Source organism: Cnephaeus nilssonii, assembly GCF_951640355.1.
Source record: "Cnephaeus nilssonii genome assembly, chromosome: 19".
NCBI classification, from domain to species: domain Eukaryota; kingdom Metazoa; phylum Chordata; class Mammalia; order Chiroptera; family Vespertilionidae; genus Cnephaeus; species Cnephaeus nilssonii.
In genome coordinates this window covers 42,036,025-42,060,062 of record NC_137090.1, presented here as the reverse complement: position 1 = coordinate 42,060,062, position 24,038 = coordinate 42,036,025, and the positions used below count along the sequence as shown (strand labels likewise).

The following is a 24,038-nucleotide window of genomic DNA, read 5'->3' as shown; positions in this document are numbered from 1 at the left end:
CTGACGGACCTGGAGACTATTACGCTAAGTGAAATAAGCCAATCAGCGGCAGGTTTTCCAGTTTGCCGCAGTCCCCACCCATCTCTTCTGTCTCCAGCACTGAGACCTATAATGGAACAGTTGCCATCGTTCATTTGGTTTGTGATGTTTTTCTCACGTTTAGAGACATGTGAATGCATCCTGTATTCATGTCTATGAAAAGAGGGCCATGCTCTTCCAGACGCTCCAGAGTCTATTTCTTCCTGAAAATGAATGTACCTGTCTCCTAAAGATCCATGTTCTAGAAACAGAGGTAGAACAGACGCCCTTTCCCCCCTCAGAGTCAGTGGTTCTCAAAGCGCGATCCCTGAACCCCAGCAGCAGCACTCGGGAACATTTTAGAAATGCAGGCTGTTGGGTGTCACCCAAACCTGCTGATTCAGAAACTTGGAGGAAGGGGCCAGCAGTCTGGTGTAATGGCCCTTCTGACACAACAGAAAGAGCTGAGGCATGGATACGGAGCCGGCGCCTGTTGCTGTCCCTCTCCATCCTTTATGACCCAGAGGAAGGAAAGGCGGGGATCTCTGGCCTAAGAGGAGGAGTGAGGGGTTCCGTCCCACACCCTCCAGGCAGAGTTCTGTGCGGGCCCTGAGGGCTGGCGGAGTCCAGCCAGCTACGGGATCTCACAAATCCCAGTCCCTTTGGTCCAGCCACCGCCTGCTCGGCGCTTCCATCTATGGGTGCCCCGGGTGCCACAGTGGTGAACAGCCTTCCAGGGTGCCTTCCAGGGTCCTGAGAGAGAGATGGTCACCGGGCCGGCTGCCCCTGGAAGAAGCGGTGTGTAACTGTAGCAAACCAGGCCAGGGCACTGAGTCTCACCCAGAGAGATCAGGTAGGCGGCTCAGGTTATCAGAGATGTCCAAGCATCCATGGCCTCGTTGTCCTTAGGTGAAAACAATACGCCAGTTCTTTAAAAACATATGGGTGGGCCCTGGCCAGGTGGCTCAGTTGGTGAGAGCATCGTTCCGATACGCCAAGGTTGCGGGTTCAAGCCCTGGTCAGGGCTCATGAATCAACCAATGAATCCATAAAGAAGTGGAACAACAAATCAGTATTTCTCTCTCCTTTCTTCCCTCTCTAAAATAAATGAATAACTTTGAAAAGCATTTGAAAGCATATGGGTAAAAGCCCAGCACGTGAACCTTTCAAGTCTAGCACTGACAGCTCAGACGGCTGTTGTCCTGGGTGGTCACGTGGCTCTGTCCGCTTTCCTTCTGGCTGACGGCTTTAATGACTCCAGTGGGCAGTCCCAGCAAGCCAGGAGAGTGCATTTCCCAAGTGTATCTACTTGGGGGGCTCTAGGCCCATGAGAGGCTTTCTCAGAGCCCCCAGCCACGCCATTGCTGACCCCCGCCCCCCCCCATTTGTGACTTGGAGGCCTCTGAAGGCATTTCAGTGTGTTAGCCCCTCCTGCGTACGACAGATACACACAGGGGAAGTGCTTCTACCTCCACCTTCTTGTCTCCCTCTCTGCCTCTACCCTCACGTGGGTGCCCAGGTGAGCCCAGGAAAGTAAGAACCCCTCTTTCTAAGTGGGCTGACAGATCCTGGTCAGAGACCAGGGGAACTCCATCTATTCAGCACACACTTACTGGGTGTGTTTTCTGTGCCTGGGAACTTGGGGAGCTCAGACACCCGGGGTGAGGACTGCTGGTCACAGGCCGCCCGATCACCGCCTTGGGGGTGAGGAGCGGGCCAGCCTGCGTGGGAGGGAGACAGGCGGGGTGGGGGCTGCATCTCCCAGGAGACAGCAAGACGTGAAGCCCCTGGCCCCTGGGCGGGGCAAGGCGGGTCCCTGTCCCTGCTGGAGGGTTGGACCCGTGCTCCCGGATTTCATGGGAGCTGAGCTTGGGTGCTGCCTTGTGCTCTTGTTCCCTGTGGGCGGGGCTGCCTGCCCCAGCTCCCAGCTCTGCCAGCTCTTTCAGCTCAAACTCCACTGTGGCTCTCCGTTGACTTTCTTCTCAGGTGTCATTTCAGCGTGGTGGCTGGTCAAGGCTCTTGGCTGTGGAAATGCTAATCTTGGCACTTTCCTACTTTCCTTCCCTTCACTGCAGTTAATGAGGTCCCCTCCTTCCCTCCCCCCCTCCCCACACTGGCTATCAGCTATTACATTCTCCTGTGTGAAAAGGGATGGGTAATTAGGGGCTGGCTGTGCATGGCTCCCACTGTAACCTCTACCTGGAGATTTGCCGTTGGACAGGGGGGTCCAGGGCACCCTGCAGGCCAGCCTCAGGTACAGGGGGTGGGGTGAGGAGGAATTGCTCTAGCCTTGGACACAGGACACTGGGTTCAGACACTCGGTGTCTTGTGGTAAGACCCTGGGTAAGACCTTGGTTTATGCAATTATAAAATGAAATGAGAACGCTTCTCTCCTGATGTTCTCGTGAGGGTCAGGTGAGCTACAAAGTTCCCGGTACTGGCCCCACAGCCAGGACTTCAGCAGCTGAGAACAGCTGACAGTACCTAGTGTGGCGCCCAGTCAGTGGGAGCGACCGCACCGATGTGCAGTGAGGAAAAAAGGAACCTAACCATAGCCAGTTTGGCTCAGTGGATAGATCGCCAGCCTGTGGTCCCGGGTTCGATTCTGGTCAAGGGCCCATATCTCAGTTGCAGTCTCTATCCCTGGCCCTGGTCAGGGCTCATGTGGGAGGCAACCAATCAATGTGTCTCTCTCAAATAGATGTTTCTGTCTGTCTCCCCGCCCCCCTTCCTTCCATTCTCTCTAAGAATCAATGGGAAAAAATATCCTCGGGTGAGGATTAACAAAAGAAGAAGGAAAAAAAAAGAGAGAGAGAAAAGGAACCTAACCCATTTCCTTCCTATTATCCAATCAGTCTCACTGTTAGGAGCATGCGTGTGGAGGGGTGTTCTTTCCAGGGGTGTCCTTGGTGATGGCAGCAGGGTGCACGTGAAGGCGGAGGCAGGCAGCTCCAGGTAGCAGCCAGGGCCTTGCTGGGTTAGTTTGCAGCTCTCTCTCTCTCTCTCTCTCTCTCTCTCTCTCTCTATATATATATATATATATATATATATATATATATATATATATTGCTCTAGCCTTGGACACAGGACACTGGGTTCAGACACTCGGTGTCTTGTGGTAAGACCCTGGGTAAGACCTTGGTTGATCAATATATATTATTGATTTTAGAGAGGAAGGGAGAGGGAGAGAGAGAGAGAGAGATAGAAACATCAATGATGAGAGAGAATCATTGATTGGATGCCTCCTGCACACCCCCTCCTGGGGATCAAGCCCGCAACCCAGGCATGTGCCCTTGGCCAGAATCGAACCTGAGACCCTTCAGTCTGCAGGCCGACACTATCCATTGAGCCAAACCAGCTAGGGCTAGTTTGTAGCTCTTGTCCAGGGCCGTGTGGGTCTTGGTCTGGTTTGGGGAGGGGGGTCGCCCGCTTTCCAATGGCCCGTGGGGATGTGGGTGTTTCGGCTCATGATCCTCTAAATTCCAGTCTTGTTCACTGGGCGCTGCAACCCCAGTTCCCATGCCCTTGCTCTCGCTCCCGCGATGGGCTCCGTCTGTGTCAGAGGAGTCAGAGTGTGTCGCTCTGCACAGGCAGCGGGGCTGCTGGGAACGCCGCACGGCAGCGTGAGCGACTCAGGGTTGGGGACTTCAGCCCTTGACTTTCCTTCCAGGTTGCTCAGTGATGTAATGGGGACAGGAAGCTGGGGCAAGGCTAATATCACCATGGTTTTGGCCCTCAACTCTTTACAAGAATTCAGTGAAGTAGGTGGTGGTATTTCTATATCTATCTATAGAAAATAAAATAAAAAATGAGGTTCAAAGAGGTGACATGACTTCCCCGAGGTTCTAGAAGCTGGGTTTGAGAACAAGCAAATGGATGTCTGTGACAAACCGAGTGATGTGTGGGGCTGTAGCTTCTGTTTCTTATCCATGCCCACATCCCAACGCATCCATGCACACCTTGTTTTAGGACTCCCTGTCACAGGGTGGTTTCTAGACGTTTCTGGAATCTTCTAGGCCCCCATGTTGGAATGGAGATTTGCATTTTAATGAGTGGAAAAAAATAGGCAGAAGAGGATTTGCCAAAGGGAAAATCAAGTGCGCTCATGACTTCACTCCTCCTGTGTGCACAGCTGTTTCCTCTCGGCTCCCCCTCCCTTCATGGGGCCCACTGGCCACAAACGTGGGAAGAGGCTCAGGATGAGCAGAGAGCCAGACTCGATGGCCAGGGTCACCTTGCACAGGACAGTAATGGGGTCAGCCCAGGAGCCGTCCTAGGTGGGGCTCCGGCTTCTGCCATCTGACCAGAACTAGTCCCTTAGGCATGATGGCAACATTAGCACCAGGCCTGAGGAGGAAGGGCCTCAGCTTTGGGACTGGGGAGCCTTGGTGTTCAATCCCTGTCTGTCTCTGGACCTCAGTTTCCCAATCTGTAAAATGGCAACCTGGGATCAAATGATCTCTAAGTTCCTTTCCACCCCTAATTTTGAGAATGTTCTTTATTGTTGCTCATGCTATCTTAATTCAGTTCATTTTCTTTTTTTTAAATAAATATATTTTATTGATTTTTACAGACAGAAAGGGAGAGGGATAGAGAGTTAGAAACATCGATGGGAGAGAAACATCGATCAGCTGCCTCCTGCACATCTCCCACAGGGGATGTGCCCGCAACCAAGGTACATGCCCTTGACCGGAATCGAACCCGGGACCTTTCAGTCCGCAGGCCAATGCTCTATCCACTGAGCCAAACCAGTTAGGGCCAGTTCATTTTCTTAAAAATACTTTCCCCCACAATTCCCTGCCCAAGTGTTCCTGCCATTTGAAACATCATATAATGAATTCTAATCTGATCAACAGTGTTCACTTTAGGGGATAGAAAGTGAGATGGGATATGTCAAGGGAGATTTTATTAGTAAATTAAATTATCTAACTATTTAAAAATAAGACTATATTCGTACATTAGCTCATGATGGAATAGTTAAAGATTTCTTTACATGCATTAAAATAAATATGCTCATCATGGAAAATACAGAAAAGCAGAAATAATAAAAAAAAATTAGTATTCTCTCCCCCTTTTTTACTGTATATATTTGTCTACATAATTGGGATCATATAGTATATTTGGAACTTTATATGCTGATTTGGGGGAAGGGCAGTGGTTTACTGATTGTAAACATAATAAACACATTTTTAAAAATCAAATTTTTATTTTTTAAATACAAAATTTTTAATGTAATAAAGTTAACAGTTTAATTAAAACAGCCAGAGGAGTCCCACAATACAACGCTGACCGTTGTTAACACTTTTGTGTGTCTCCTTAGTTCTTCATAGGGTGGGCACAGCGTGTTTTTCCATAGTTGAGATCATGCTGGGTACTCTGATTTCGAAAGCCGGAACTGCTCTTCGAAGATGATATAAAGAGGGTTTTGATGACAGAAAGCATCAGTCACTGGGTGGTTTATTAGTCTTATTTCAGAGCGGGGGAAAGACTTGGTTCATTTAAAATGAATTTTAAATATGCAGAAAATCATTACTCAAGTTCCCCGGCAACGGCAGTGGCCACTGTGGAGTTCTACACGCGTAGCCTTGCCAGGGCCAGGGAGGGACAAAGGCCTTTTGTGTGGGGGCTCTCCCAGCAGTGTCCCCAAAGCCTCAGCGTCCCCCCTGGTCGGCATGTGCGTGGATGCAAAAGGCAGCATCAGCTGTAAGTGCTCCCCACCTGGCCGGAGGCTTCGCCGGGACAGGCCTCGAAGGCTGTTGCAGGAGAAACACATCCCTGTTTCCAGAGGAGAGGGAGGCAGAGGAGGAGGAAATGCCAGGGCCCACGTGTCGGCTCGGGGCTGGGACACCCACCGGAGGGCACACGGTTTGCTGGACTTCTGAGTTGGAGGTCTGCACTGAGTAGAACTCGGTCAGGCACAGGTGCCTTTATATGCTTCCTTCTCCTTTGTTATCTCCCTAATTGCGCTTTCCCTCAGTGCCTGGGAGCGAGTGGGCGGGATCCTCACTTGCACGTCTTGGAGAACCTTCCTGTTTCTTGCACATGAAACATGGCTGCAACTGGGCTGGCTATGGACGACTCAGATCTCAATGTTGCAGACAGAAACTCATATGTGCAGTGCAGTTTGTCCCACCTTTCAGCAGATGTTTACAAACACCCTTAGTGATGAACAAGGTAATGAGCACGCGCCACGAAATGCTGGCTTCAGTGGCATTTCTCCTTGGCACTCGTAGAGGGGCCATGCCAGGCCCTGGTGAGCAGTGAGCGAAAAAACGGATTCCCTAGGTAACGTTTCCCTTTGCCTGGGTGTTTTTTTTGTGTGTGTGTTTTGTGTGTGTGTGTGTGTGTGTGTGTGTGTGTGTGTGTGTGTGTTTGTTTTTTTTGCATGATTTTAAAATTATCTTTTATTATTTTTGTAATGGATTATTGATTTTAACCTATTCAGGTCTTTTCTAACGGAACACTTCTTAATCACACATTGCTTCTTTATTGCCTCTTCTGTCTTGCGATTTAGGGAGCTTTTTTTAAGTTTACCCTGCACTTTATTGAATTGCCTTTTTGTATTTTTGTTTTTTCACATCTGCCTAATGTGGATTTAAATAAGCAATTTCGTATGAGCCTTACCTCATCCGTTTTCTTCCTTGTGTCATTCTTTCTCTGTTGGCTGTTTTTTTTCCATTATGAATTCCTGTTCCTCTTTTAGAGAGCTCGCAACTTTTCTTGCGTTCTAGCGGTTTCCCGACTTTTTCTTCTGAATTATTTTCTGCGATGTGCTCTTCCTTTGAGCCTGCAGGATGGCACCTACTCACCTGATCCCACATGCTTTTCCCACCGTTCTGTACTCATTCTTGAACAAGGCAGGACCTGTGTAGATGTTGCGTATACCAGCAGACCGAGCGCATGCACGTAGACTGCCGCTGGCCGTGGCACCTTGATGGAGGGCTGAATCCTTCCCTCCGTTGCTTGCCAGTAGCTTAGTGATGGGCACATCTCTCCGTCCACTTCCTGTTTTCAGACTGGCTCTCACTTGAGCACTGCTGTTTTACGGCCTGGTTCTCTGATATTCTGATTGATGAGGGGCCTTGGACCCACCGTCTTGAGTGCAAGAAGCTGCTGCCAGAGACCTCATAGGAGCCCTTGGCCCAGCGGGCCCGGGGCAGCCACTACCCACATCCCCGTTCGTCCTCTCTCCTGCTTTCTTCTCTATTGATCTTACCTCCTTCCCTGAGTGTCTCACGCTCACAGCCCCTTGTGTGCAAAGATCAGATTCACACGCCCACCCCTCTTTCTGAGCCGGATGGGGACGGGGGCATCCTCTTTGTAATTAGTGAGCATGGTCCTCGGCGTCTCACCCGGGCACCGTTAACTTCGTATTTCTTGTTGGGACTCCTCCTCAGTTGGTTTCTGTGACTCTGATTCCAGGACTCACATTCATCCTTCCCCATCGTGTAGCCCCTGAGTGTGAGCCATGGGCTGGGTTGGAGCAGAAAAGAAGGAAGAGCTGGTTCTTGCCTTCAAGAGTCCTGGAGAGCGGCCCCAGGTCTGCACGCACTGGTGGAGGGCACCGGGGCAGGGGCCAGGGTCCAAGGAGTATCAGGGAGACTTCGTTCTCCCATCACGTGGAGAACACACCCCAAGGTTCGGCTCTTCCTCCTTCTTTATGAACCATGAACCGACCCCCAGGATCTCACCGCCATCCCCACGCAGGTGCTCCAGCTCCGTGTGCTAAGGGCCAGACTCACCCGATTGCTCACCAGTCACTTTGAACCTAAGTATGAAGCCAGCACACTCTACCACACCCTCCCAATCCTTCTCCCGCTGTAGCTGATCTTGGCTGGGTTACTCGTCCTAGTTCTCTTGTTCCCTTCGGAATCAACTTCTGCTTTCTCCCAGTCCCCCCACGTCTCATCAGTCACCCAGGCTTGTGCTGCTTGCTACTTGACGTCCCTCTGCTCTGGGTGAGCCCTTTCTCTCCTTTCCCGCTGTCAGGCAAATTCCGTATCTACTGAGAAGCCTCCCCTGACCACCCCGCCCGAAAGCGGGCTTGCCCAGCGCTGGGTTCTGAAAGCTCTTATTGTCTGTCAGTTTATCACTTGGCACTTAGTATAGACTCCCTTGTTGGTTCTTTCTTCTTTTTTTCCTCTTGTGTTTGTGTCTTATCTTCCCCCTGTCAGACGCCCAGTCTTTTGTTTTGTACTTGCCCGCACTGCCCACAACATTCAGGAAAAGGTGGTCAGTGACTATTAGTGACTATAGGTAACTAGACTGGTCACGTAGCCAAGGGGCTGCTTATCAGGAGCCGGGGGTCTTCGAGGTCCTGCACCCTGGAGACTGCACCGGCTCGTGAATAATTCTTCCCTTCATGACTGTGAAGCATTTAGAAAAAGTGAGTCATCGCCATGCCCAGATGTTCTTCCTTATTAATAATCTTTATGAGACAACACGATTCGTTCTAGAGAAGACATCGGCCTTGCCCTGGCTAGTTGTTCAGTGGTTAGAGCATCAGCCCGAAGAAAGCATTATGGACCGAAGAGTCACAGGCTCGATTCCCAGGGCACATGTGGGAGGCAACCAGTCAATGTGTATCTCTCACCTCTCTCTCTCTCTCTCTCTCTCTCTCTCTCTCTCTCTCTCTCTCTCTGTCTCTCTCTTCCTGCCTCTTCTTCCTCCCTTCCACTCTCTCTGAAGATCAATGGAAAAAATATTCTTGGGTGAGGATTAACAAAAAAAAAGAAAAGGAGATGGGCCCGTAGTGAACCTGGCCTGGGTATGTGTATTTCAGTTTTCAACGCAGCTGAAACAAAGACTAAGAACAAGAGAGTGGGTTGCAGTGGATGCCTTTAAACGCCAGAAAATGCAGCTCCGTGGAAATGATTGTGTCTTTTTGCTTTTGGATTTCCTACTGTTTCTCATTTGCTCACATGGCCCCATATGTAGAAACCTACCTGTTTGCAGAAACCCAGAAAGGGAGAATAATTCATGCTTTTCACAGCGACTCTAATGATAGACGACTATCAATCAAGCAAAAGAAAAGCGACTTCCTCATTCAGAACCTGGGGTAACCCCAAATGGTAAAACCCCTAGAATGCATTTGCAAGTCGTACGCACCCTGACCTAACTTTGGTTAGAATCAAACGTCCACAGGGCTGGCTTGTGCTGCCTGGCTCAGGTCGGAGCAGATTCGCCTCCTGGTTTATAGTGGCCAGAAAGGTCCCTTGCCTTTGGCTGGAGGCCACAATGGGAACTGCCTCAGTTTCCCTGAGATTGGACCATAGTGAGCCCTGCTACAGATGCCCCAACCTCGTTTTCTAGTCATCTTAGTTACTGCACTCGCCAAGAGGCTGTGCGCGCACGGTTCACCTTCCCTGGAGAGCCTGCCCCTGTGCATCTCATGACGTGGCTCACGTCTCCATCTAAACGAACGTGTGTGTGTGTGTGTGTGTGTGTGTGTGTGTGTGTGTGTGTGTAGTGAAACACACAGAAAAAAATGTACCAGTGTAACCATTTTCAGTAGCTTTAAAAACATTGACCTTCTTGTGCAACCATCCTCACCATCCATTTCCAGGCTGTTTTCATCTTGCAAAACCGAAACTCTGCATCCGTTAAGCAGTAACTCCCCATTGCCCCCGCCCCCCCGCCCCCCCCAGCACCTGGCAGCCACCATTCTACTTTCTATTTCTATGAACCTGACTATTCTAGGAACCTCACAGAAGTGGATTCATACAGTGTTTGCGGTTTTGTGACTGGCTTCTTTTTATTTAGCATAATGCCCTCAAGGTTCATTCATGTTGTAGCATGTGTCAGAATTTCCTTCCTTTTTGAGGCTGAATAATGTCCCATTGTGTGTGTGTGTGTGTGTGTGTGTGTGTGTGTGTGTGTGTGTGTCACATTTTATTTATCATTCACCCATCAGTAGACACTTGGGTTGCTTCTACCCCTTGGCTATTGTGAGTAATGCTGCCATAAACAGGGGTGTGAAAATATATCTGTTCGAGTCCCTGCACTATATCTCTTGGGTATATACCCAGTCATTGAATTGCTAGATCATATGGTGATTCTATGTTTAATTTTTTAGGAGCTGCCATACAGTTTCCATAGCAGCTGTGCCATGGTACATTCCCACCAGCAGGGGTTCCAGCGTTCCCAGGTCCTCGCTAGCACTTGTTTTTTCTGTGCTTTTGATAGCCATTCCACTGGGTGCGAGGTAACATCTCACTGTGCTTTGCATTTCCCGAGTGGTGAGCGATGAGGAGCTTCTTTTCCCGGGCTCATTGGCCTTTTGCAGGTCTTCTTTGGAGAACGGTCCTTGGCCCGTTCCTAATTAGAATGTATGATTTTAGGTGGTGGTTGAGCCGAAACTATGTTGTGCCCAGGAAACAGCAGCTCTCGTCTTCAGCCGCTGCTGATAGTCACAACATCGCCAGCCTTTTACTGAGCACTCCCATCCCCTCACACTGTGCTAAGTGCTTGTATGGATTTCCCCCCTTTATCCTCACAGCCACCTATTGAGGACTATGCTGTGATCATCTCCATTTTACCCTTGAAGGAGCCACAGTGTAGAGGCCTTGCTCCCTGTATCACAGCTGCTGAATCGACAGGGTGTGACCCTGATCAGGCTCGTCTCTAGGGGATGGCACCGAATTCCTAGCCCCACCCAGGGAGCTGGCACTGAAACGGCTTCTTCGGTCAACAGTTCATCCACACAAACGTTTGAGAGAAGGGATTTGATAGGAAACCACCCAGGCCTCAGGACCTTGGTCCCCACAGATAATCCCATTTTCTTCCATGTGGAGAATCACTTCCTGAAACCCCACAGGTCTGCCTCTAAAAGCAAACACAGAAACGTGTGGCATTTTAAGTGCTAAGCCCTCAGCTGCTCAGAAAACACTTTCTAAATGGAACGATGTGCCATGTTCACCAAGCACCCACGCTGCCCCCCCCCAAATTCATTTTGTGGGAGGAGGCTGCATTGTTCTCAGGGTCCAATCCTTTCCCCACTTGCAACTGACAGCTTTGTGATCAGCAGCCCTTTTTCATCTGAGATGCACAGCGTCTCTCGCCCGCCCGCAGTCTGTCCGGATTTGGAAGTGGGGAGGGAGAGTGAAGTCGGGGGCCCTCATCTTACCCCTGTGGTCACCAGCTCCCCAGCCCTGGGAAGATCTAAGGCAGGCTTCTTTGGGGATCATTCTCTGTTCCTTTTATGTTGGGCCTTATCTGGCCTTGGGTTCACACAGCCCGGGCCGGGGCCGGGGCCAGAGCCCTGACTTAGGGCCGGGAAGAAGCTGGCGGAACATTCCCCAGCAGGGCTTGGGCAGGCCCAGCGAGTCCCGCCTAAACTACAGTGGACAAAGGCGCCCTTGTCCGCAGGCCTGGGGGTGGGAGGCATCTGGTCAGTGACACAGGCTTGGCCATTGTATGTCGTGACCTCAGCCAACTTTTTTTAGCTGAGAAAGGGGAAAAAGAGAGAGTGTTAAAAAAAAAAAAAAAAAAGGGAAAGAAAGAACTCCCCGAGAAGCTGCATCTGGAAAGTCCGTCGGCAATGACTTCCCACAAGGGCTGGAGCGGATTTGGAAGGAACTGTGCAATGTAGCGGGTTCTTTGTGAAAGAGCGGCCCTGAGAGAAGCCACAGGAACATCCTCCGGGTGCCCAGAGCCCTGACCCGGGAGCCGCTCGCTTCAGCCTGTCCCGCAGAGGGTGCCATGCGGAGGCAGCTGACGGGGGCCTGGCCCTGAGTCTGGGGACTTCAGACAGGACCCCAGCCTCTCCTCCGAGTTAGCAGCCCCCAAGGAGATGAGCTGTCCTCTGATGGTAAGAACTGACCCCGCTCGCCTGCCGACGTGTGGGCTCAGCTTGCTTTTCTTCTGCCTGTTTCCAAAATGACTTCGACGCGCTAAAGAGGCAGCTCTGAGAACCTGGAGCTGTGGGCTCCAGCTGTTAAACTCAGAGGGCCTGGGGGCCCTGAGTGCTGGGGGCGCCTTTCACGGGCCCCAGGCATGAGCAGGGAGGAAAGCATGCTGGGCCGTAGTGAGAGAAGTCAGGAGAAGACGAGGGGAGGAGGACAGAGATCGAAAGAGGGATGTTCGTGGCGGGAAAGGGCGTCTCGGCTCCCCCGGTTCCCCGAGCAGCAGAGTGGCCGCTTGGATTTCTCTTGCGGGGATGGCAGTCCACCTGTCACCGCCCCATGTAACTTTCCCACATCTGAAGCTTGGCTGATAGCCATCTACCCACCTGCCTTCTACCCCAGGGCCCAGTTGTAACCGGGACACCACAGGGTGAAAGCCCATTAGGGACATAGCTTTCCAGAAGGTAGTTGAGTATCTGCCCAGGAGACCCAGTGTCTCCATGGTGCTTCCAGGCTGGGCTGGGTGCTTCTGTCCAGTTGGATGGTGGCGGCAGTGGCCATAATGGAAATAATGGATGCTGCTCTGAGACTCGGGGAGACCTTTCTGCTCCTGGAAGGTAGCCACCCCCCTTCTTTGGGAAGCGGGCCCTCTCATCAGCCTAGACCTGCGTGAGCACCGCCCTGAGGCTCTGGCAGCTGGGGAGGTCCAGTGTCTATGGGAAGGCTCGTCCGTGTCACACCTCCCTCCGGAACACTCTCTTCCCCACTCGGCTTCGGATGGGGCCCAAACCGGTGCCAGAGAAGGAGACGGTGCTTGTCACCCAGGCGCAGCCACTGACGGGCCAGCTCACCTCCTAGAAAGTTCACAGCAGGGCTGCTCAATGGTCAGGGCGCATCTAAGTCGTCCCCAGGGAAGGGCCTGGGGCTGTGCATTTATAATCAGCTCCAAGGCTGCTCACGCGGGGACACGCGGAGAGACGGCTGTAAAGGCTCTAGACCCATCAGCCAGGTTCCGACAGTTAAGCTGCCCAGGACTGGGGGGCTTATGGGGTTTATGGGAAGAGGGATTCGCAGAGAAGATGAACACTAGGGACATTCAGGGAGCAGGGAAGGGCCGGGGCAAGGCTCTTGGCAGAGTGGGTAAGGCAGACACAGAGGTGTGTGGGTCTGGGTGTGGGCGGTCGGCGGTGTGCCCATGGGTAAGAGGATTGTGATCGGGGTGCAGGGCGAGTGGTGAACAGAAGGGCTAACTGCCAGCAGGCCCAGAGCAGTCCACGGGCGCCTGCCTTTGCCTCGGGGCGAGTTCCAGCTCCAGATGCAGGGGAGCCCAGGATGCCAGGCAGAAAGCGGATGGCTGGCACACAGAGCTCAGCTGAGTGTGGCTCGGGGGGGTGACGAGGCGGGGGCGGGTGATGTGCGCCCATGGGGTCAGAGGACTCACCACACTCACCACGGCTAGCGGTGGAAGCCTGGCACTCGGCGGGGAGTCAGGTCCCAGGCGTTCGGGCCTGGGCAGTGCTCCAGGGACAGGCTGATGCCTCTGAATCCCGTGTCTACCCTTGAATGTGACTTTGCCTGGAGACCATCTGGTCCAACTTCTGTATTTTCAAGATGAGGAAATTGAGGCCAACCCGCAGAAATGAAGCGGGTTGCTCAAGATCTGACAGCAAGACAGCACAGCCCAGCCCTCGCCGTCGCGTGCGGGTCACAGAGCGGGGGTCCCGAGCTTGGGAGCAAGGCCACACGCTCACCACCCGCGGCAGAGGCCCAAACGTGCGGCTGAGTTGGGTTGGAAGGGAGGGTACTGACCTGCGGAAACTGTTCCAGGGTCAGCCTCAGGCTCCCTCTGGTGTGTGTGGGCTCAGAACCAGCTAGGCCAGTGGTTGGCAAACTCATTAGTCAACAGAGAGGCAAACTGGGGCTCGTGAGCCGCATGTGGCTCACGAGCCGCAGTTTGCCGACCACTGAGCTAGGCCTTGCTGGGGCCAGGTCTGCAGTCAGGAGTCTTGACTGGCAGCACCTGGCGCACAGGCGTGCGCACTGCAGAGGGTGGGAATGGTGTCTGGCTGAGAAGACGTGCGCCCTGGTTTTCCTTTGGTGCCCTCCGTCTGCCCCCTCCCCGCCCCCCCAGGCGACCACAGAGCTGGGCAGCGAGATTGCAGCCCCATCAGCCACCTCTGTGCCCTAATGAGCTCAGCGCCTTTCTAAAGGGCACCGGCCCCAGGGGAAGCCTGACTTTGCCCCCAGGGCCTCTGTGGGCGGCAGCTGCTCGCTGGCCCTTGAAGTTCCTGGCAGGCCGCTCTGCGCGGGTACCGCCTATGACAGCTGAGCTAGCAACTTTCAGCTCCCTCTTCACTTTCCTTCTTCAGTCTGTTTTGCATGAAACGGGATATTTGATAAATTCGGTTACAGGGTTTTCTTCAGAGGCGTAGCAAGTTTAGAAAGTGCCAGAAACATGGCATAGGGTATTATGGGGTTTTGCATCTTAATATTTAAGGAAGGCTGGGAAGGGCTTCACTAGTAGTTCTTTTTCTCCTCTCTACCCCTCACCCCCAACCAAGTGTTAGCAACTGTTCCCAGGCTTTCTGTCTGCAAAGAATTTGGCCCAGGAATCACCTGGAGGGGACCTGTTGTTGGTGACTGAACCTCAAAATGTCCTTCAAAGGCATCCTCTGGGGACATAAACGGGTAGAGAAGGCCTGGGAGGCATTGGAGATTCCTTAGGGGGACAGAAAGAACCGAGCTCCAGCCCCGCTCCTTCCTGTGACAGAGGGGACGTTTCAGCCCCAGAGGCCAGAGCAGCGGCTGGCGGCAAAGCAGCTCTGAGCTGTGCCGCCCGCGGTCAGTGTCTCGGCTGGGACATGCGTTCAATGCTTTCCGTTCTTGTCCAGTCTTCACTGGCGTCTCAGCGTTTCTTCCCTCCAGCTGAGTCAGCTTTGGTTGACTACATAAAACTATCTCCAGCCCCCAAGAGTTTGGGGGAAACATGTCACAAAACACACGATCATGTGTTACGGACATTTATGTTCCTGTCAGGAGGTCTTGTTCACCTCTTTTGCGTATGTGGCTGCTGCTTTTGGACGCTTGCACTTGTCATTTAAATGTCTTGACATTTCCCCTGTGGTGGCTTTGGTCTCTGTGATGAAAGACGGTCCTCAGGTGGCGGAATCCCAGTGTTTGAGGTCAGGCGTCCCCGGTTTTACAGATGAGGAAACGGCCAGAGAGGCACGGGCCTGAAATCACAGCGTGTAGTCGGGGACACGCTCTCTGGGCCCCGGCCTGTGTGCCTCCACGATGTTTCTGCGGCCCGAGGGGCAGGTAGGCTCCCGGGGGCCATGCGATGTGTATCTGCCAGGAAGGGGTGGCAGGAGAGGGACCAGCCTTCCCGGGCAGCCGTCAGGAAGTTGAATGATTGGACAGAAGGTCTGTTAATCACGGGTGCAGGCCAAGTCACTCGGGAGTGGGAACAGGCTGAAGGGACCGCCTTGCCCTTCAAGCTGCAAAACTTCAGGATCAGATGGGCCTTAGAAATGCAGCAAAACGTAGGGCCTTTCTCTGGGGTTCCCCACGCCCTTTGCAGGCCAAGGTGAGGAAGCAGCCGCAGCTTCCCAGGTGACCCCTGGAGCTGTTTGTATTTCGGGAGCACCTGTGGCAACCCCCTTCCCCTGAGTGGCCTTCAACAGCCATGAGGCCTTCGGGCACCTGCTCCAAACCCCCGTAATCGGCAGGAGTAACCGTGCTACTTGGTGGCACAATCCTGCTGTTTGGCCAAAGCTGAGGCTCTGAAGTGGGTGTCTCTCAGATCCATCATGCTATTTGGTCCCACCCGGCAGATGCCACCAGCTAAAGCCCCAGCCAGTTCAGTCCGAGAAGTTCGCTGACTGCCAGAGGTGTTCATTTCTACACTGTCTCCTTTGGAACCCTGTTAATCGGCCCTTCTCTCTTGTATCAGTATGGCAGGTGCAATGATAATAAAACCTCTTTCCTCCGGTGTCGGAGAAGTAAGCGCTCACGCAGGAGTGTGTGTAAAGCCGGCGTGGGAGCCACTTCCTACAGGATCGGTTCCTTCCCACCCTCTGCTGTGTGTCCCTCACACACTTCAGGTCGTGGAATGGCTTCTGCACCAAGAGCCCAACTCTTCCTTGCAATTCCCAGAGTCGTTTGCAAAACTCTTCCTGTGTTCTTGCCCCTCTGCAGACCTCGTCTTGCAGCTTAGCGGGTTGTCCTGGGAGGGCTGACTTCCTGTGACCTTGCATGGGCTTCACTGTAATTGTGTTCATCAAAATTCCTGGGTAACCAGATCACTCCATTCCTCTTTAGGATCAGAAAATAGAGTTTATTGTTCTGTGTCCTCTCCCTGCCCAGTCCTGACAACAGGCCCAACTCAGATCCGAGTTGATTGGCTTGCAGATGGGTAGGCAGGGTGGCTGGGGCCTCCCTGAGACTCCCGGGAGCTCGACATGTCTGCAGGCTCAAAGAAGTTCGGCCTTAGGCCGTGGCTGGCAGCACTGTGGGTTCTGGGAGGAAATTCCCATGGCACTGATGCCCACCTCTTGTCACAGGTGCCAGTAACATCACAGCATAAGGCTTCCTGTATTCCATGTTGGATATCCATTCTGTCAGACCCCCCAGAGCTGGGGTTTGTTCACAGTGGGGCACGCACGTTGCTGGGACGGCCATTCTCTGTCTACTTGTTTGGTGAGATAGCTTCTTTAACCCTGTTTAAAGGCCAGTTTCTACCACAATCCCAGCTTCCATCCATCCAGTATTCTGGGTACTACGTGGAGACTAAAACTAGGAATTAGATCGACATGGCCCTGCCTTCTTGAATTTATAGTCTGCTTCTCTGTTGTGTTGCTACTTCTTCTCCCTCTGGCCAGGTCTCCAAATCTCTCACCCCTACAAGAACATGAAGATGCTGCCAGCATCCACCCTCTCCCCACCAGCCTGTAACACCATGTGCAGGGATATGCTTCCCAGGATGCACTGCGCCATTGCCATGGTGCCCTACCTCGCCCCCAGCTCTTTGCTGTGAGTGGCTCTCTCTGAATGGAAAGGCTGCAGAGCTGGAGAGAACGGGACTTTCACCTCTGGGGCAGGGGAGAGGCACCCTGAGGCAGCGCCTCTCTGTCGGAGGTGCAGCCCTGCTTCACGCTTTGTGTCTTAACCTGTAGCCACAGGAGACGGCCTTTCCTTGGGTAGCGGTTCCCAGCTTTGTGTAGGCGTCGCTCCACCCTAAGGCGGTGTCCAGCAGGAAGGTGTGGAGTGGGCCTGACTCTCCTTGGTCTTCGAGGCGGCTCCCTTGCAGCCCCTGTCATTAACTGGGTGACTCCCTGTGAGTGACGGTGGAGCCCACTCCTGGCGCTGGGTCTGGGACTCCTCAGGGTCACTAGTAACCAACTGGCTCCCAGGGGCTGAGGCCTTCCAGGCCCACCCAGCCTGCTCTGGCCGGTTCTGGGTGTCCAGCTGGCCGTGTGGTTGTGGAAGGGAGAACTTGCTAGCGAGTCCTTTATGGAGCAGCCTTCCAGCGCTGCCAATCACGGCACCGGGCTCATTAGCAGTCATTGCCATGGCAACGGGTCTGCCAGAAAGTGGCTTGTTAGGCAGACAACTTCAGACATGTTATATATAGATCTGGGAGTGGGGGTGTGGGGCCCAGTGGGTATGCCTTTCTTTAGAGCTTCTATTGCTTCTGGGTTTGGGGTGTGAGAAGACGTGGAGTGGGGGACCTTAAAACGGTCTGATTTGGCTGCTAAATCAAGTGTCTGACGACCACCCGTTAACATCGCCAGGTAGCACTTGCTCACACCTGCAGAAGGTAAGCATCCGGTGCTCCCGGAAACCTCCTGAGGGGCGGGCGTCCCGGGTTGAACTTGCAGAGGCTGTGAGGAGCTACGTGTGGGGGCTGCACAGACTGGAGGCACAGGGGCAAGATTGAATCTCTCTGAAAATAACCTATTTGAAAGGTTTGGACTAGGACGTAGGACTCTTTTCATGCCTAAGTAGCCATGTAGCCAAACACTGTCTTTTCATAAATCGTGCTTATTAAAATGTTATGCTCCCGGTTCCCGTTTCAGAAGCAATGCTTTCTCTTAGTGGCGCCTCTAAAGCTGCAAACCAGTCTCTTCCGAGTTCAGTGAGCGTAGGCTCACCGAGGATGCATGTGCAAAGGTGGCTTTCTGGGCTCCAGGTTTTGGTGGTTGGATCAGGGCTCTGGAATCTGCACTTTAACCCACATCCCAGGGGAATGACGGTTGGCCCGGGGACCACACTTTGAGAAACACTGCTGTAGGGGGATTTCTTTTCATATCTGGGTGACTTCTCTTTGCTTACAGGCTCATCTCCCCTCCCCCCAGGGGGAGTCGGTAGCCATCATTAAAAGGACAGTTTCTTTCGTTGTGTTGACTTCAATAATGAGACAGGGAAGCCAGCCTGCAGCCAGGGAATGTGACTGCTCGGATGTGGGTGGTGATATTTCTGCATGTCTCCTGGGAAGGCACGTGCACACTCGGAGGTGCAACCAGCAGAAGCATCAGGGCCGAGTTGTCGTCCTCCTTGGGTGGGAGCTGGATGTCAGGTGGTCAGGTGAAGAAATGGGGTTGATTTGGGGGAGATGGACTGGGAGTAGCCTGCATTTAGGGAGCTGGATGGCAGTACCTAGAACAAAGCTACTATTTAAAGTTTGGTTTTTATCATTTAGTTAGCTGCACAACATGGGGCAAGTTATTAAATTCTCTGAATCCTAGATTTCTCATTTTAAAATGGAAAAAATGGCATGTATGTGCCAGGCTTATTGTAAAGACTAGAGGCCTGGTGCACAAATTCATGCACAGGTGGGGTCCCTAGGCCTGGCCGGTGATCAGGGCCAATCGGAGGTGGGCCAATTGGGGCCTGCCGGCCGGGGGGAGGAATAGGGTGAGGGACTGCAGGAGGTTGGCTGGCCGCAGGAGGTTGGCTGTGGGAGCGCACTGACCACCAGGGGGCAGCTCCTGTGTTGAGTGTCTGCCCCCTGGTGGTCAGTGCTTGCAATAGCGACTGGTTGAGCAGTCATTCTGGTCATCCCGGTCATTCGTTCATAACAGTCACTTAGGCTTTTATATATATAGATTAGAGCTAAGTGCTCCAGTCCTTGGCACACTTAGAGACATGTGGCAAGTGATCAAAGCCATTACCAATAGCAGAAGTGGGGTCTGAATGCAGGCCTTTCTTTAATATATACAGTATATATATATGTTTTTATTGATTTTAGAGAGTGAGAAAGGGAAAGGGAGAGAGAGATAGAAACATCAATAGCCCTCTACTGGGAATCGAGCCCACAACCGAGGCTCGACCAGGAATCAAACCAGTGACCTCTTGGTGCATGGGGTGAGGCCAACCAACTGAGCCACACTGGCCGGGCCAGACATTTCTTGTGTACCTATTAGACTAGGGTTCTGAAGTCTCGAAACCTCCCGATAAAATAGGGTGCATGTGTGCCTACACCTGCATCCATTTTGGGGGCAGAAGATCCTGTTTAATTCAGATTTTCAGAGGATGGGTTTCCATATGTAGCTGGGCAGGCTGTTCACTGAACAAGGGGACCCAGGTGAGGGGCCTAGGGAGGCTGAGACCCAGCCTGGCCGCCGGGGACGGCCCATCGGGGGCAGAGGCGGCATTTTCTGACTCCCACAGAGCCGTCCTGGGAACCGGGCTCAGAATCCCCGGGCTGAGCAAAGCGTCCTCATCGCTGCCCACTCCACTCCCTCTGTCCCTGCCCCTTGTGGGTAGGACCCGCACTGCCCCTGCTTTCCATGCCTATTCCCATGGGAAAGAGCTGACAGAATGGAAGAGGAGAAGCCAGAGGACTACGGAAGGGAAGGGAAGGATTTAACTTGGAAGGAAACTGATTAGAAGAGTAAGTTTGGCAGAGACCTTAATTATCGGGTAGTCGCTCCGCTCTATCCTCCCGGTGGCTCTGGGGCAGCCCTCCCAGGAGCCTGCGCCTCCACCACCGGAGGGAGGGAAGGCTGGGGGTTTGGCCTCTTAAACGAGAGCCTGCAGATTGGGAGGCCGACGCCTGCCTCGTCTTCCTCTTTCCAAAATCGTTTTTATTGTGAAATACACCTCACATAAACTGCATCATCAGTGACGTGTAGCACAGTCACAGTTTTGTGCAACCACTGCCACCGTCCAGTTCCAAAACGCTTCCATCAGACAAAAGGGGAAACCCTGTCCCCCTCCGCACCCCTGCAGCCCCTGGCCACCCTTGATCTGCTTTCGTCTGTGGGCTTTCCTGTCCTGGACGTTTGATATGAATGAATCCTTCCAGCACGTGGCCTTCTGTGTCCAGCTTCTTTCCCATGCGTGATTTCAGGGCTCGTCCCTGTTGCAGCGTGCAGCAGTGCTTCATTCCTCTGAGCGGCTGAGTGCTGTTGTTGTTTGTACGGCTACATCATCACAGAGCGTTGACCCGTTCATCGGTCAGCGGCCACTTGCCGTGTTCCCGCCCTTCGGGTACTGCGGATAACGTGGGACAGGGTGCGCGGGTGTCCGGGCGCTGCTTCACTTCCTGGGTGTGTGCCTGTTGTCTCCACATCTGTCGGCTCCTGGCTGTTGCAGTCCAGCCACCAGGATAACGTCCTCTGGGAGAGGGACAGGCAGCCGGGCTGGCGGCCTTGGGGGATGGAGGCGGGGCACTGTCAGCGGGCGGGCAGAGCGGGGACCCATGGCCATTCTGGAGGGGGGTGTGGAGACCACCTTTCCCACGTTGGCCAAATTGGGAAATTGGCCCGGGTGCCCTCCTCCCCCCATTCAGCACCCCTGGCCCTTCCTGGCTCAGTTTCGGGGGTGCCTCCCCGGCAGGCCCTTTCCATAGTGTGCAAGGTGGTGTGGGTCCCACATTTCCCAGATGGGGAGGCCTCAGGGCAGTCTGGCACCCCCCTGGCCATCAGTGTCCTCAGATGTCAACCAGAGCTTCTGACCCCACGGACTTATTTAAATAAATAAGAGGAAAGCACATGCTCTTGTGGATGAGGGCTAGGGGTGGTTCACAGGTTGACCACAGGCCCAAAGGCTCGGTCCACTCACTCCAGCAGCCCAGCTGAGGAGAGTCCTCCTCGCTGCCCTCCCTTCCCCCCCAACCCAGAGCAGCGCCTTCACGTGGAGGCCTCCCCAGCGGCCTGTGTTAAGCGGTCGTCTTGGAAACAGAAACCTGGGAGAAGTGACTGCTACTGGTGGCATGTTCGACGCAGTGACGGTGAGGGTGGGGCGAACGTCACGCCACAGGAGGCAGAGGTCTCACTCGCATCCAGACGGCCCCCCTTCCCCTGGAGATCCCCATTTCCTGAGTATTCTTGGTGACAGGCACTTTCCCAGGCGCGGAGTTTCTTACTGCCGGTCTCCACAGTGTGTCCCACAGCTGGGCTAACATCGTCCTCCGTCTCACAGATGCCGAAGCAGGGCGGCCGGGGTGTCTTTCCCTGGGTCCCGGCTACTCAGTGGCTAAGTCCGACTGAGCCCCAGGCTGGAGGGCGGGTTCACTCCGCTGCTGGGTCCCTCTCTCCTCTGCAGCCTCGTTCTGCCCGTGTCAGTCTCTGCCCTTGCTTAATACTCTTTCACAATTTCCCACTTCCTCCCAGGTTACCCGACAAGCCCCAGTCAGGTCTTCCCTTAGATGTTGTGCCTCAGGCAGAAGCAACCTAGTTCTAGACCAGTTCTTTCTTCAGTCAAGCCCCCTGACCTCCCTGTTCCTGTTTACTCACAACCCTACAGAGCCAACAATGTGTCTCCTGTAATATGGGTATTTCACACACACATACACACACACACACACAAACACACACACACACACACACACACACACACACACACACACACTCACACTGTACTCATCCTCAGGCTATTTATCTTGCGTATATTTTTACCATCTTCCAACCTGGAGAGGCCAGAGCAGTGTCTGGAGGCCCAGGTAAGCGTGCCCAGGTGTGTGCTGGGCTCAGCGGTCTTGCTGTGCTGGTGAGGAGGCTGCCTGAATCACAGAGGCACTCTGGGTCAACAGGTGTGGGAGACAGAAGCGTTCAGGGCACAGGGGAAGGCTTTTAATTACTAAATTGTGAAAGTTCATAATGAGGCATACAGGGAGGACCACGGGGAGCCGTGCTCACTCGCAGTCCCTGGAGCAGCTGGGAGTGATCGGATCCCCGGTCCCCACTGAGGACGTGCAGGGCTCCCCAGGAAACGGAAGTGCGGGCTCTGCAGTCTGCAGAAAGCTCCGCGGTTTGGGAGCCGTGTCTGTATTGCTCACTTTCCAGCTGTTAAGCCCTGGTCATCAGTGACCCAAAACTGCCTCGTAGGCATGGCTGGGGGATGCCGGTGACATTTAGGAGCCGGTTAGTTTTAATATTTCTGAACAGGGTCCAGCTTCGCTGAGAAAATCATGGCTTCTGTCCTGCTGTGGCTAGAATACTGTCTTTATTTCTTTCTCCGCAAGGCACAGAAATTATGTGAGCTAATTTGGGCCCTTTTCTTATGTTTAAATGTTCTTTAACAACTTTTATTTATTTTGTTGTTGTTAATCCTCACCTGAGGATATTTTCTCCATTACTTTTCAGAGAGAGTGGAAGGGAGGGAGGGAGAAAGAGAGGAAGAGAGCGAGAAAGAGAGAGAGGAACATTGATGTGAGAGAGACTGGTTGCCTCCCACAGATGCCCTGACCAAGGGCGGGGAGCAAACCTGCAACTCAGGTACATGCCCTTGACCAGGAATCGAACCTGTGACCCTTTGGTGCCTAGGCCGTCGCTCTAACCACTGGGCACCACTGGCCAGAGCTAATAACTTTTATTTTTGCATTTATTGAAGAAAATCTAGATGGAAGAGTTAAGTAAAAAGAAGGGGAGACAGACTGCCCATAATCCCACCAGGAAGCACCTGCTTTAGCACCGGTGTCTCTACTAGTTTCTCTCTGTTCTCTCTACTGCTCTCTGATTATTTTAGGAAAAGCTCCGGGCGTGTGGCTATAAGAATTAAGCTGCAGATAAGTGCGTGTGGTGAAAGGGCGTCCTGGGTTGTCTCAGACTCCAGTCCTCCTCGCAGGGGCGATTTGGGCACTTGGAGAAAACCCACCTCGCTCTTCGATTCATGGCGTTGTTGTGGGAGGTGTCCCAGCTCGCTCTGCCCGGGCTGGCATTGGTGGCTTCTGGCGGCGTCCCCAGCAGGCCCTGGCCTCGTCTGCCGTGTGCCCAGCTGTGCTCCGTGCTCCCTGGGATGTCAGGCTGCAGAGTCCACACGGGAGTGCGCGGAGCGGCACCTCCCACCCCTTGAAAGTGCCTCCCCGCCGAGGGTGGCTCTCTAGGGGCTAACCGAGGAGAAAGCCCAGCTGTTAACAGAGCGGCACGTCCCTCTGTCCTCGGGGGGGGGACCCTGCCCCTCCTGCGGGGGCTCAGAGACAGCAGGCGCTCCTCGCACCTCACGCTCAGACAACCGCCCAAAGCACACAAGCGTGGCCTGCGACCTCCCTTAGGGAGGCCTGTGGGCCACGCACCCTCAACCTCGAGCTGTCCCAGGGTGACTTCATCTGCCCTGACTTCCTGCTTGAAAAACGGCTGCAAAAATGCCAGACGTGTGTGACCTCTCCTTTCCTCCTCAACAGAAGCCTGGGATGGTCCCCCCGCCGCCGGGAGAGGAGAGCCAGAGCGTCGTGCTGCCCCCCGGCTGGCAGAGCTACCTGTCCCCCCAGGGCCGGCGCTACTATGTCAACACGACCACCAATGGTGAGTCCCGCTGAGGGTGGCCCGCGCCAGCCCCGGGCTTCTGTCTCTCCGAGGGCCAGGCCTTCTCCTCCCTCCGCCGCCTCCTGGTTTTTATTTTCTTCAGAACTTACCTCCGAGGCAGCTCTCCCGCAGTGCTGGGGGGCGGGGGTCTGAGCCTGGGTGGGGAAGCCTGCCCTTCAAGGCTGGGGTCCTCCTCGGACCCTTACAGCCACTCGGGCGTGTTTGCTGAACCGAACCTCAAATTGGCATGGAGAAAGGTTGTGGTCAGCAGGTAGTTTGAATCAGGTTGAGCGTCGAGCTGTGCATGCTGTCTTGGGGTCCGAATGGACTAAATGACGCAGGACTTCCCAGACAGGCATCGCAAGATCGCCGTCTCCCTGACTTCCCCACAGCGTCTCCTGCTCTCACCTGGATTATCACCCTGCCTGGG

The 24,038-nt window shown here is 53.6% G+C and overlaps 1 protein-coding gene across 3 annotated transcripts in view; it reads left to right on the top strand.

Moving 5' to 3' along the window:
• The window catches only part of GAS7 (growth arrest specific 7), a 202,361-nt gene that overhangs the window by 98,399 nt on the left and 79,924 nt on the right, over window positions 1-24,038 (top strand). For 2 of the 3 annotated variants that reach the window (XM_079798332.1, XM_079798334.1), the window contains exon 2: window positions 23,488-23,608. In XM_079798332.1, coding sequence (XP_079654458.1) covers window positions 23,488-23,608 — 121 coding nt within the window. Of the gene's footprint in view, window positions 1-11,318; window positions 11,828-23,487; window positions 23,609-24,038 lie in introns of those variants that run through there. The other variant, XM_079798333.1, reaches the window with a different exon arrangement.